This window comes from Mytilus trossulus, chromosome 4, assembly GCF_036588685.1.
Source record: "Mytilus trossulus isolate FHL-02 chromosome 4, PNRI_Mtr1.1.1.hap1, whole genome shotgun sequence".
In the NCBI taxonomy this organism is placed as follows: Eukaryota; Metazoa; Mollusca; class Bivalvia; order Mytilida; family Mytilidae; genus Mytilus; species Mytilus trossulus.
This window is the reverse complement of record NC_086376.1, coordinates 34,208,320-34,223,686: the sequence shown is the minus strand read 5'-3', so window position 1 is coordinate 34,223,686 and position 15,367 is coordinate 34,208,320. Positions and strand designations below refer to the sequence as shown.

Genomic DNA, 15,367 nt, shown 5'->3' with positions numbered 1-15,367 from the left:
TTTGTCCGTTGCTTTTTGTCCGTTTTGCCTTTTGTCCGAAACTTTTGCTTTTTGTCCGAAACTTTTGCTTTTTGTCCGTTGCTTTTTGTCCGTTTTGCTTATATTAAAAAAACTGCATCAAATTTTAAAAAGAGGGTTCATTTTGTCTGTTTGTCAGATTTTGAAGTACCTGTTCTGGTACATCCGAAGTTCCGGGAACCAGTTCTTTCTTATATGCAATGTAAGGTATGTTGATTTTTTCAGTAGAAGACACCATAAAGTGTTGCTTTGAAATGCAATGATTGCCACTTTATTTGAACTTAAAACAAAAGAGGTGTTCCTTCTTGAAACGGAGGAATTAAACATAGAAAGCAATGGTACCATGAATTAGTGGTGTACTTCCTTATGAGTACTTGATCGTTTACATAAATTTTGAGTTTTTATATATATTTGGGCATATGTTTTCATATATTTGTGCATTCATTAACGAAATGCATAATTAATGCTGTAAAGTTGATATCGTAAATATTTAAAAAAAAACAAACAAAAAAACTTTTGACCCAAAAAGGAATGATAATGATAATTTTGCATTTCAGGGCTAATATGGACCAGCAATTGAATTTGCTTACGTATTGGAGTATAAGCACATATACCAGCAATCTATTTAAAAAACGGTCTCTCATCGCTCCTGTTCTGATATTTCGAGTGACACGTATCAGAAAACGGGAGCGATGAGAGATCGGTTTTAAATAAGCTTTGTATACCAGGTCGATATTAATGAATGCCCTTAACTAAGACAAATTTATCGGAAGTAAGAGTTGATGGTGGACTTAAAGTCTCCAATGGTTTTATCAGGTCAGTAGTCTGTACTGACATGATTTATAACAAACCTGTTTTAAAACTGTTCTTTCATACTTAGAAATTACAAAGAAAAGACCGTTTCAACTCTCTCAGGCAAATTTTTACAGGGATGGATTTAGCTGCTTTATGCCCTTTTTAGGGCATACTAGTATACTAGCTTTTTGATTGTTTTGTTCTAATATATCATTTGCTTTCACATATTCAGCTATAGGTAAATCTAGAAAAGCGCTTCGGACTTTTACTTTTTACAAAGCATGCATCGTTTTGATTTTTTACAGTATTAGGTAGATGCTGCTCCTGATAGACTATCAGTTCCGCAGGAGAGAATCATCTCCGTAGTCAGTACTGATATGATTTATTACAAAACTGTTCTAAATTGTCCGTCTATATTTAGAAATAGAAAAAAAACTAAGGTTTAAAGGATTTGGCTTTCATTTTATGTCCTTTATGGTCATATAGCTTTAAACAGTCGTGATGAAGTTAAGTCCTGTAAAATGGGCTATTCCAGTTAATTTCTGACAGGTGGGGATGGATGGGGAGATGTTTTTTTTTTATACGTATCAGAAAAAAACATCATGAAAAACTACCTATCAGATCTTACAATAAAGGCCTACTAGTATCAGATGTCGAGTTTCTGGACATATTGAGTGGATGGGCTTTCATGGTGAAAACGACCATCAGAATTTTTTAATGCAAGGACTGTTCCCATCAGAATTAAGAAATAACAGTACTGTAGTTGAAGAGTTGCCACCGTCAATTGTAGATTTGACGGTCGCAAATGCAGTAAAACGGAGATTTGCGACCGTCAAATCAAAATTGACGGTGGCAACTCTTCAACTACAGTACTGTTATTCCGATTCTAATGCATGACAAAAAGAAAAAATACGATAAAACTTGGAAAAATGTCTGAATTTGACAAATAAAAAAAAATCCGCGAAACTTCATGAACGATTTTGGCACAAAGACGTCATGGCTAAACGTGACGTCATACAAATGAAAACTTACAAACTGGAGATTATTTCGTTACCTGTACGCTTCAAATTTGGATAAAATTACATTAAAACGGCAAATTCGAGGTAGGTGTTGTTTTATTTTTGATTATATAGTTGTAATCGAACATTTGTTGATTCACCAATTCAAAATGGCGGGTCTCTCCTTAGTTACGCCTGGTCAACTGTGGATTTGACGGCAACTGTTAGCCAATGAAAAAAATTGTTACATCCAAATTGCATTAGAATTTTAAATATAATACCGGCTTATGCATGATACGAAACTGTTTTTAATTATTTACTGCTGCAAGACCCTCAGAAGTTTTTTGCGTATAAGTGTACGTGTCAGATGAAAAGGCCCAAAATGTCACCCGTAAGATGTATACATTTTTGACTCATGCAATTTATAAAGCACTCTTTTCATTTTTTGATGTTTACTACTCAAAATTTATTAAGAATTAGAAATCAAGGAGATTATTGAAAGAGTATTACCCTTTTGTTTTGTGATGTTTGTGCTGCTCAGTGTTAAATTTGTAATGTTGTGTATTAAAAACTATTGTTTATAGATATAGGAAGATGTGGTGTGAGTGCCAATGAGACAACTCTCCATCCAAATAACAATTTAAAAATTAAACCATTATAGGTTAAAGTACGGTTTGTTTAGTCTTTTTTCATTGTGTGCCATGTCATTGTCATTTCGTTTTCGACATACGAGGTTTTTTTACCCCTTTGCTATCCTTCGTCTCTCATTTAAATTTTGCGAACGTCCATCGATATAAACATTCACTATCAATCAATGAAAAAAGGTAATTAGGTCATTGTTGCTGTACTATGTTTAGAAGTGATGACAAATGCACAATCACACTATTATTCTCAGGAAATAAAAAATTGTAGTCATGTGAATGTAAAGTGTTTTCGCTGAAACAATATAAGAAATTATAAGTACAAAGATGATTTTATTTTTTAAGACATTTTTCTGTCTATTTAAAAAAAATATTAAAGAGTCACTGTATTGACAAATTATCACAAAGCAGAAAGGACAAATTAAAAATTGTCGTTACTTATTTGATAATGTTTTTTTCAAACGTAAAATGCTAAACTGTAGTAGCAAAATTAACAAAAGCAACAACCCCTTTTTAGTTAGGTAACGATTTACACACTTCAAAACAGATAACTTATCGGAAGAATAGCTCATATAAAAATAAGAAGATGTGACGAAATTGTCAATGAGAGAACTCTCCAACAGAGACTAACTGACGTAGAAGTTAACAATAATAGGTTACCGTATTATTGTTACAATGGTCAACCAAACCACATTGTAAGTTTACTTTATGATGAATATTACATTTTTATATAATTATAAATTCACTGTTTACAAAACTGGATTTTCTAAATACTAAGGATTTTCTACCCTCAGGGATAGCTAGATTACCTTAGCTGTATATCCTTTAACATGAATTTTAGTAGCTTAAGGAAGAGAAAAGGAAAGGAAAACAGCAGTCTTTATCCTACTTAATAGAAAACTAAAATGGAAAGGACGTAACGTACCAAACATGGGTGAACTCAGCTGCTCTAGAAGAGCCAATTGTTCATGTTTAACTAGTGACACCCGTCTTCTTACTCCTACTTATTCGCTAACGTAAGATTTTTGGGATGCAGATTTACTATTGAAAGCGTCGGTGAGTGTTCAACCATTCGACCTTACCAAACGTTTAAGCCATTGCTACATGTCAATCTGATAAACATATTTTTATAGAGTCAAGGATAGAGAGGGAATATTAAAAATCAAAATCAAAATTTAAATACTACAGATAAACGGAAATGCACTAGCAGAGAACAAAAGTGAAGCCCTCTGAGCTTTTAGTGTCAAATTTAAGTCGGTGATGTCACAATCGGGGGAAAAGAGAGAATTAAGTGTGCTCGTTTTATATCACTCTGTTTCTTTACAGCCATCTCACCACTTAAATTTGTCTCGCTCTTACATTGTTCTCTACTATATGTATCATCTACATAATATATATAGGATGATGTGGTGTGAGTGCCAATCAGACAACTCTATAATGTTTTGATAAAGCTGTGACGGTATGCATATGGACAACCTTTAAATTAATAAGCAAAACTATAGAACAAATTGGTTAAAAGAGGCGAAACATAACAAAGAGATATCCGAACTCATAAAACGTTGAACAAAATTAGAAAAAATGTAAAAATCAGTTGAAAAGTCCGATCAGATAGATACAAAAGAAAAAATTTCTAACAAAAAGATAAACCGAAAAGGCAGGATATTTATGAAACCCTGAAAACCTAAAAAAAAAAAAAAGAAACAAACTACACACCTGAAAGTACTTACAGTTACTGACAGCTAATTCAATTAATAAAACTAGCCAAAAATTGATAACAAAAAAAATTACCAAAATCAAATATGACAAAAAAAACCAACGACAAAATGTCAGCTACACAGGCACGTGTGACTATTATATGATAAAATTCATAATGATCAACAAGTTCTGAAAACTTGTATCACTTACAATAAATATTATCCAGGCTAGATAATAAACCAAGGCATCATTCAAGCAAAGGCTGTAGAGACGAAAATCTCTTTTACTGAATCATATGCTGTGTCATTTGATATAATTTTTTATTTACACAAATGCATATAAATAACGATTTTTAGATTTTCACGAGGTTGTTATCAGGATGTGATATTCGCATATCATCCATGGATGGAGGCGTAAAAGGTTATAAAAACAGACTATTATAAGAAATAACAAACATTTTCATAAACAATGATGGCAATGCAATACCAGTCTATATATAGATGATACTTTTGTTTTGCATCTATGGTAAGCTTTGTGAATTGTATTTAAAGTTTTAGATGAGAATGCAAATCAATTACTTCAGAGTTTAAAAACAACCGCAGAAAGTATAAAACTGGAGCAGCTATATACTACTAATACTTGCATCAAACTGGTCGTTACTTTGGTTGAATTAGGTTGTTGATTTGCAGTCTCAATAGTGTTAGCTACATCTCTTTTTGTACGTATTCGTAGTATATAAATATAAGTCTAAATTTAAAATAAAGATCTGTATTTATTTCTTTGAGCTATTTTGTTTGAGCTTATGATTTTGACATTTGATTAGGGACATTTTTTTTTTGAATTTCCACGGAGTTCTGTATTTTGTTGATTCATTTTTATTCTAGGCTTTTGCGTAGCGGAACACATTGTTATAGGACATGTTGACTCGACAATCATATTAAACTGCACATTAGACGGAACCTTTACATGGTACGGTCCTGCCAAAAATCCCCCTCCATCTGAAGCGGTTTATTCCTGGAAGAACCAATTAAATGCTTCCGCTATTCCGGATAACTTGAGATCAAGATTGTCAGTAGAAGGCGACTTTAATCATAGGAGACAACCAAAAAAATCGAGAAACTACAGGTGACAGACCAAGGACTGTACATGTGCGAACTAAGAGGTCCAGTCGACAAATTAAGGTTGAAAGTAATAGGTATGGATTAAGCTAACCTGCATCTCATACAACTTTATGATATCGTCGGTTTATTTGAAAAAAAATGACACTGAAAAATAAAATGCAAAAAAGGTAGTATTAAATGTGTTACTATACAACAAGCAAAATTCTTATTATCCTTCTATGGTTTTTAATATAAAAACGTTTCATCATTTTGTCATTAACCAATATGCATGATGCCCTTTAAAGGGGCACTAGCTACAAGATATATAAAGATTTTTTTGGTCAATCAATAATGAAAGTGAAATAGTGAAATAAAAATTCGCTCTTAGCAGCCAAAAGGTTCAATTTTGTCAAATTAAGCGAAAAAAGCATGGATAATTTCTTATTCACTTACAAGTGAATAAGTCGACCTCATTAAATACGTATTCATGCGAACTTCAATTTAACCCATAGCTCACTGGTATTAAAGAGATAATAGTAACTTCAATTACGATTATCCCAATATGGCGACGGTAGATATAGGTAAAATTATTTCATTCGTTTTTCTTAAATGTAGCATGTATTTGTCAATAGTTACTCAGCTGCAGGGTTAATCTATACCATTGCATCATATTTGAATCGTAACGGTGCACTGGAATTGTCTAAGCGCTGTGAAAATAGCCGTTGACAAATTCGGGATGATAATCGTAACTCGGAAAATAGATAATCGTAATTATGGTATCTAAAAATAAAAAAGATAATCGTAACTGGGAACTGTTTTATTGATATTGACACTAAAAACGTAAATCTGATAGCATATTATGAAATTATGGCGATGAATTATTTACGAAACGTACCAACATCTTATGACATTTCTTTTTATGCATATATAATTAATAGTTCTTATGAAAACAGCTACTAGTATATCATAAAATTGGAAGGGTGAACAAGAAATTTGGAAATGGGAAAAACACGAACTTTGTTAATTTACAGAAATTTCCAAACACTAGGTATGCCACAAAATATGTGAATGAGCGATGGAAACTATGATACATGACAATAATTGTCAGGGATAACTTTGGAAATGTTTTACAGTGTCATTTTGGAGTCTTTTATAGCTGACTATGCAGTATGGGCTTTGTTCATTGTTCATTGTTGAAGACCGTACGGTGACCTATATTTGTTAATGATGAGTCCTGTCGGTCTCTTGTGGAAAGTTGTCTCATTGGCAAACATACCACATCTTCTTATTTATATTGGCTACTTCATGACTGTCACTGAAATTTCAGTATCTCAGATATAAACTATAAAAACACAAATTTAATTTTGAATTATGATAATATGACATCCTTAAAACATTTAATGCTATATAAGACTAGAGAAAGATTGGCCATACATGGAATTATTTGTGTTTTATGAAATTAAGTAACGTGGAGTTCATTGACAAACATGGATTTGTGTTCTTTTTTAGTTTGGCCAAAAGCCTGAAAATCAAGAAATAAAATTGATGTGGCTTTAAATTTTCTTACAAGAAATACTTATTCAAAGAATGACTGCAAAGTTGAGAATTAAATAACGCATATTCCGCAAAATAAGAAACAAACTTTTAAAAAAATTCATAAATACTCGGTATATGAAAAGTATGCTGCATACATATGCATGGAAGATATTGTAGAGAAAAATATTGAAAGTACTAAACAAGGAACATTGTTGTATGTGCATGCTTGCCATATTATTAGTACTTTTCTATTAAATGAAAACAAAAATTAGCCTTACCTAATTTTCATGCATTTTTCTGAAGCACAAAATATTTGTTTCACAATCTATAAAAATCTTTGTAATTAAACCAGTTCCGACTGTGGTGATCTACATGTTATGCCCTTTGGTGTAATTTATCAATATACATATTTGTGGTTTTTTTTTCGTCTGTCAAATGCTTCGTAAGACTTTAGGTAAGGCTAATAAAAACAAAAAACAAAAGTAACAATAAACAAAAGTAACAATAAACCAAAGTAACAATAAACAAAAGTAAGAATAAACAAAAGTTAAAAAAAAAAAAAAAAAAAAGTGACAATAAACAATAGTAACAATAAACTGGTAACTATTCTAGATCCTTTACCATTGCACTGTTTAAAGAAACGTCCTAAAATACATGAGTATAATTTGATCAAAATATTTAAACTTAATTTTTAAAATCATATATTATATCAGTATAAAATAGAAAAAAGTGAATCCAAGGGAAAAATATGGACGGCTGAATTTATTGAATTATAAGGAAAAGGGAGATATGGGGAAACAGATATGAACACTAAATCCGATAATGCAGTTTTATAGATTATTGTTGATTATCTCAACGAGAATGATTTTCTCGCGTGAGCTGGTACAGCGAAAGTGAGAAAAGCAATCGAGTTGAGATGACCAATGAGAATCTGTTTATCGCTATTTAACCTATGACGACGTTGTCAATTTCAATGTTAATTTCGTTAGCAACGCCACGTGGCCTGCTTAGTTTCTAGCGATAATATTTCCATCTCAAGCGAGAAGCATGATATGAAAATTATCACATAAAAGATCAAAGGAAAAATGCACAAAATAGCGATAAATAAAGTTATTGACGGAAACTTTTGTTTATTTCGCACAGAATTTTAGTATAAACGTGATATACGAGGCAAACAACATATGACATATGAAAATGTGGTATACGTGACTTTCATTTTAAGCAATGAATTGAAAGGATTGCACTTTTGGAATATGAAATATAACTTATCCATCCTTTTTCTCATCAAATAGAGATATATAGGTAAACTTATCCTAGATATTAACCTGTAAGTTTCTTCATTTATTTTTATATGCGTCAATGTCATCGTTAAACTGGGCATTTACATTTTTAACACACAAAATACCATTGAAATGCTGAAAGACACATTTATTATGTTTCAGTTACTATTATCCGATTAAGAAAATTACGATTATCACAGAAGAAAAATACCACAGAGTTACGATTATCATCCCGAATTTTTCAACGGCTATTTTCACAGCGCTTAGACAATTCCAGTGCACCGTTACGATTCAAATATGATGTAATGGTATAGATAAACCTTGCAGCTGAGTAACTATTGACAAAAGCATGCTACATGTAAGAAAAATGAGTGTAGAGATTTTACCTATATCTACCGTCGCCATATTGGGATAATCGTAATTGCAGTTACCATTATCTCTTTAATACCAGTGATAGCTAGAGATTGACAACGCATGCATTGTACCTGTACTGGTTATTCAAAGAAAAAGAATGTCAACAATGAAATTGAAACTACGGTAAATGATTTGATGGCTGATTCGATCCATTTCAAATCGTTCTTATACGGTTGTAAACAATGAGAAACATATATTTTAAATCTTTAATATAAACTCATACAGACGTATAAAATTCCCAGGGTCGTAGCTACCCGGAGGCACGACAGCACGTGCATCCACTTTGTTTTCACCAAAAAAAAAAAAAATGAAGAGAGAGAGAGAGAAATGAGTTGTCAATTGGAATCGGACAGCGACGCGTGATGCATGCATTATCTTAGACTATTATGATTATAATATTTGTTTAACGTCGGAGACTGTTGGTGTCCAGGATATTAGTTTGACAACCTATAGTTACAAGTGTTGATGAAGCTGTTCGAGTCATGCAGAAAAAGATTGTGGCTCCATATCCACTTACACGCAGTTGCGTGTACATTGATTCGGCAAGCAAAAAATAAATGGCTAAATCAAAATTTATAAATTGAATGTTAAAGGAAACAACTATGTTGTCACCTTTTTAATTAATGAAATATCATTAAATAACGACATTTGGTTTCAAAATAAAAAAAAATGACAAGATCAGGAGGTAACTTGTATCTGATTTGATTTGAATTTATATTCAGTCTAAGACATGTAGTTTTGGAGCCGGAATATTTCACAGTGTACAGTTCATCAGTTTGGAATGAGATGTACCAATCGGCATTAGAATTATTAGATCCCTTCGATATTGTTAAAAATATGCCGAGGCGAAGTGGTCGACAGACTACCTGAGCCAATCACCCTGCAACCACGCCAAAACAGTATTGGAAATTCTTATTATTTTTTGCGTTTTTAGACCATATGATAAGGGAACTGGAAAGTGGAGTTGCTTCAAGTATTATCTTCTTTGCGCTTTATCTGCTTCATCATAATGTAGGAAATATCACAAATCTCAATATTGTCTGAGACGTACGAAACTGACCTGTCATGTAATTTTGACTAATTCAATTGGGAAGGTCGCTCGATGCCAGACACGTACGCTGTTTTATAACATCTCGCGAGTGCTACCATACCATGATGGAGATCTTTCAGTCAAGGTACTACATATGTAATTGAAAACAAATGTATGATCAACAATGAACAACGACAGTTACATAGCATTACTGCATATTCATCAGGATTTCAGTGTGAATATTGACAAAGTAATAGAGCAGTTTCTTTCTTCCAAGACCCAAAGAGCAGATTTTGGACAATAAATTTTTATCTACATATACATGTAGCTCCTCTTTTAGCCGTCCTATGACCAAAAACCGATAAAAAATATTTTTCTGCAAAATAGGGTCCCAAAAATTTTTTGCCTCGCACTGCTCGGCAGAACTTGCTTCCACGTCATTTCTTTCTAGCTACAATTTCCAATTGCACGTGTTGGTTAAATCTATTCATATCTTTATTTATGTTTACATCGCTTATATGGTCATCTGAGGTCAAATCGAGAGTTAATTAGATGGCGTCTGGACTTAAATACACACGAAACGAACCTTCATATTATCTACCCCATGTTCTGTAAACTGTTTATGTTTGACTTTTGGTAGTTTGTATAAATGTTTTACATTATTATAAATCAAATATGAGAATTTGAGTCAAATCGGTGACCATGAATTTGACAGTTAGTGCTCCTTTAAAGCTTTGATATATATATATATACATATATTAAATCACAGCCACAGAGAGTAATCGTACGATGATCCTTACTTACAAGGCAGCATAATGATACTTATTAGTGAATTTGAAAGATGTATAACTGTTTTGGTTTAACTGGATCCGGTGTATCATTCGGTGTTAGACATAGATATAGGAAGATGTGATGTGAGTGCCAATGAGACAACTCTCAATCCAAATAACAATTTAAAAAGTAAACCATTATAGGTTAAAGTACGGTCTTCAACACGGAGCCTTGGCTCACACCGAACAACAAGCTATAAAGGGCCCCAAAATTACTAGTGTAAAACCATTCAAACGGGAATATCTGCTTTTATACATATTTGTTAGAATACTAATGTGTTATTGTAGTATACGATTAGAATACAGATCTGTTACTACTTTCATTCTTTTTTTTACAGAAGATGAAAAAACTGTTACATGATATGTTGGTTCCACCATCATATTAAACTGCACATTAGATGGAACCATTACATGGTACGGTCCTGCCAAAAAAAAAAACTCCATCTGAAGCGGTTTATTCCTGGAAGAACCAATTAAATACCCCCGCTATTCCGGATAACATGAGACCAAGATTGTCAGTAGTAGGCTGGATTTGGTTTACTTTATGACATCGTCAGTTAGAAAAAAATGATAATTGAAAAAAAAACTAGTATGCAAAAAGACAGTAAAATGTGTTACTCTGAAATACAATGGTGTTGTATTATCCTTATATGGTTGATAATATCAAAATATCAATTTCCCGTCATCTTCTTGTCAATAACCAACGGTTTGATGACAAACTCAGACTGAAAGTAATATGTATAGGAAGATGTGGTGTGAGTGCCAATGAGACAACTCTCCATCCGAAAAACAATTTAAAAAGTAAACCATTATAGGTTAAAGTACGGCCTTCAACATGGAGTCTTGGCTCACACCGAACAACTAGCTATAAAGGGCCCCAAAATTACTAGTGTAAAACCATTCAAACGGAAAAAACCAACGGTCTTATGTATATTTTTTTATAATTTCATACTGTATTCCTTTTTTTTTAAATTTTTGGTTAATCATGCTTATCAAATATACAAGTACAAGTTGAAATTAGATTAAATTTTTCAACAAAAAAAAAGGATTTTCAATAAAATATACACCACAATCTAAAAATAAGATGTTTACAGATTACCATTGAGACAACTATCAAACACATACTAAAAGGACAGGTATGTCAACAACTGCACTACATATACAATAAATATACACAAATGTTGCAAATGTTACCGATACACAAGTTGTATTATGAGTGAAATGATCAGCCTTTAATAAAAAATACTTTGAAGGCATTTTAATTTAAAATAATGTTCGACCATGTTACGAAATTCTGTTTAAAACTAAATATGATTATTATACGATAATAGTCAGCAAATGTGAAGTTGAGTGAAATAGATTGCAAAATTACAAGGCAACGTTCATGACTTCTTCTTAAACTTGCAACGATATTGTTCAATGTTAATATTTCTGATGTAAACTTTTATGTTTTTTGATGAGAAATTCCATTGAAATGTCCATTTTCACAAACAAGATCAACAGAAGTTGTTAAAAATTGCTATGGTTAACCGAGGGAATCAGTGTTCTCCAGTGGGTGAAAAACAAACAAAACAAAATGCTGGTGGAAACTGCTGTTGAGTTTTTGTTTTTTTTGTTTTTGTTAAACATTTCTATTTTTAGTGATTCTGTTCTTTAAATTTTTCTTATTTAGTATACTCATCATTTAGAACCTCTTTATTATGTGATCAATATTTTTTTCGTCGGACACCATTCAAAATGCAAGAGGGGTTTTATTGGCACACTTTACTACTTCTTGGTCAAAATGCATTAATTATTAATTCAAAAATTTCAAAATTTTGTAACAGGTTTATAAAAAATGACCATATAATTGATATTTATGTCAACACCGATGTGGTGACTACTGGGCTGGTGATACTCTAGGGAATATATAAGTTATAAAAATCTTCGTGTTTATTTTATTCCTTTGTAGGAGATTTAACTGTAGAAGCTATGTCGGAGAGACAGGAGGTTCTGTGAATCTAGGTTGTGCTGTTACCTCTAAAACTAGTCCTGTCATTCATGTAGATTGGTATTTTCAGTATCAATCCAACGGAAGCTATACACTAATTAAACCTAATGAAACAAAATACAGCAAGACCACTCCAAAGAATCCATCACTGACAATACAAAAGTTGGAATTAAGCGATAATGGACTATACATATGTTCGGTAACAAACAAAGCTGGAGTTACTGGAAACAGCACTACATCAACACATTTAACAGTTATCAACAATGACAAACCAGGTAAATTACAATTGTGTAGATACATACTTATCTTTGCAGGTTCCACTGGTAAAAAGATTGCATACATATTCGTTTCGATTTGTTGTCTTCTTGTATTGGTAATCATTACGATTCTTACCCTTAAGAAAAAGAAACCAATATTTCTTCTACAGATAGCACATAGATTTCAGAAGGTGGAAGATGACGGCAAGTATTTAAAAAATAAATAAAAACAAACTACCCTCTAAACGATAATAACAGTTTCGTTTAGCAAAAGCATTTCTGGGTTGCATCCATGAACACATCTGTAAACAATGAATAACTGATGTTTTGTTTTATTTCTCAATATTTTTTTTTAATTGACAGTAGCCTGGCATTGTCACATGCAAGATGCATAAAATGCGAACTTTTTTTGACGACATTTTCTTTAGTCATATATGATTACATAACTTAAGTTAAGGTACATATTGTAATATTATATCGTGTTACATGTATCATCATTTATAAACTATAATAGTTGTTCATTGAATCTCCTTCTAAAGAAAATGAATGAATGAATGAATGAATGAATGAATGAATGAATAAATGAAAGTATGAATGAATGAATGAATGAATGAAGGAATGAATGAATGAATGAATGAATGAATGAATGAATGAATGAATGAATGAATGAATGAATGAATGAATGAATGAATGAATGAATGAATGAAGGAAGGAAGGAAGGAAGGAAGGAAGGAACGAACGAACGAACGAACGAACGTTTAATTTGGAATTGAGTATATGTAGCAATGTTTAAAGACGTGCATTATGACAAATTGTATAAATACAAATTGTTTAGTCTCTTTGAAATCCAATTTAACATTTTCTCTGTTATCTCGCACAATAGATGCAATTTGGGAACTTTTACGTTATACTTTAAGTGGTACATGCATTAGTCGTTATATAGCCAGCTATATATCTACCTTCTGAATATTCGTAAAACCTTTAACAATCATTTCATCATTCCATCCAAATACTACACATTGCTGCTGATCGTATTTTAAAGCAAAATTTGAAAAAGTTCGCGTAGTTATGTAAATTTTTCACCAAAGCATACATATCGACATAGGAAAAGCTTTTTTTTTTATTAAAATTATCTGAAAATACGCCAAAAAAGTTCATAAACCCTTAGCTGTATGCTGTCAATTTTTTAAGTAGTTTGACCAATCAACTTACAGAACTGCTGTGAAATAAATCCGGGATAAATTGTATCTCTTTTATTTTTACAATTACATAATTATAGTTTATTGACTTTTTGTGTTTGTTTTTTTCAGATTCTAAATTGTGGGATGCATTTGTATCGTTTAAGGAGGAAGATAACCAGTTTGTTTATCAAAACCTGTACCCTAAACTGGAAAAACAATTGGGATTTAAATTGTGTATTCATCATAAGGACTTCTTACCAGGAAAAGGTCAATATGACTTTATGAGTTTATAAGGGTCTTAAATGGGATACATAATTGAGTTAGAGACTATAATCACAGAAACTTATTGAAATCTAGAAGGCATTTGTCTACCACATATTTAAAGCTCTAAATAGACTTGGGTCTTTACATGTAATGAATAAATTTAACAGAGACTACAAGAAAGCCACACCATCAACACCTTCTTAAAACTTTGGTTAAAAAAACTACGAAAATAAAGACGACCAGTCAAAATTTTACCATTAAAGATGAATAAATAATGCAATCGACAAATGATTATGTAATTAATAATAATCAGTAAAAAACATCCCACAGATAATGAAACACTGAACACGTGACACGAAACTCCCATGAAAAATTTCTTCATATGAAAGTTAGCGACCCATTTTTACATATCATTTCATATTACTACCACATCACATTTTAAATCTTTTCATCTAATACTGAATATAAAGTCAAGATTTATTTTTTCAGCCATCACTTCTAACATACTTGACACCATTGCCAACAGTCGTAGAACAATAATGATCATCAGCAGAGAATATTTACAAGGAGGCTATACTACATTTGAATACGAAGTGGCTCATGCTGAAATGATCAACAGTAAATCAAAACATAAAATTATTCCAATATTTCTGGATAAATTTGACAACTGCCAAGGTTTAATGGATGATACACTCAAATGTATTGTACAATCCGTAACTTATATCACGTGGCCTGGAGGAACCAATCAAAGGGATGTAGGGACTTTCTGGAAAAGACTTGCATTATCAATGCCGAAGAAATCAAAGAAAGTTCGTACAGACGGTCATGAAAATTCTAGTTTGTTAAGACGAAGCGTGATGTGAACGATTTAGTAATTGAAGTTTGACTGATGACATAAGAAACTTAAATGAATAAACATGCAAGTTATTGAAATAAGCACCACATTTGCACTTACTGTAAGAAAATAAGATAAGAAAATGTGGTATGGTTTCCAATAGCAGAGCTATCTAATAAAATCCAAATATCGTGGATTTAAGCAATTCTTCCATCATTACCGAACTGAACAAAGAAATAACACGACGGGTGCCGTATACGATACAGGAAATCATTACCCTTCCGGGACACCTAATTTCAGTCAAGGTTTTTAGTGGAGTTCGTGTTAGATATAGGAAGATGTCTCCATCCAAATAACAATTTAAAAAAGTAAACCCTGATTATAGGTCAATGTACGGCCTTAAACACGTGTTGTTTCTTATTGAGTATTTATAACTGTTGATGTAAATGTCCTTTGGTTTTGTGAGTCTTTGTTTACTCCTTGGTTTTGATTTTTATTGTCTC

General features: G+C 32.1%; 1 protein-coding gene and 1 long non-coding RNA gene across 2 annotated transcripts; both read left to right on the top strand.

The window, feature by feature from the left end:
• Positions 1-4,264: 4,264 nt before the first annotated feature.
• On the top strand, positions 4,265-12,789 carry LOC134713874 (uncharacterized). The gene is made up of 3 exons (XR_010106405.1): positions 4,265-4,672; positions 5,032-5,342; positions 12,755-12,789. It is a non-coding gene; the product is annotated as an uncharacterized LOC134713874 (long non-coding RNA).
• Positions 12,790-13,388: 599 nt separating this feature from the next.
• On the top strand, positions 13,389-14,937 carry LOC134716565 (toll-like receptor 13). The gene is made up of 3 exons (XM_063579577.1): positions 13,389-13,398; positions 13,895-14,032; positions 14,519-14,937. Exons 1-3 carry the CDS (start codon positions 13,389-13,391, stop codon positions 14,890-14,892), a joined length of 522 nt encoding a protein of 173 aa, XP_063435647.1. The 3' UTR covers positions 14,893-14,937.
• The last annotated feature ends 430 nt before the right edge of the window (positions 14,938-15,367 follow it).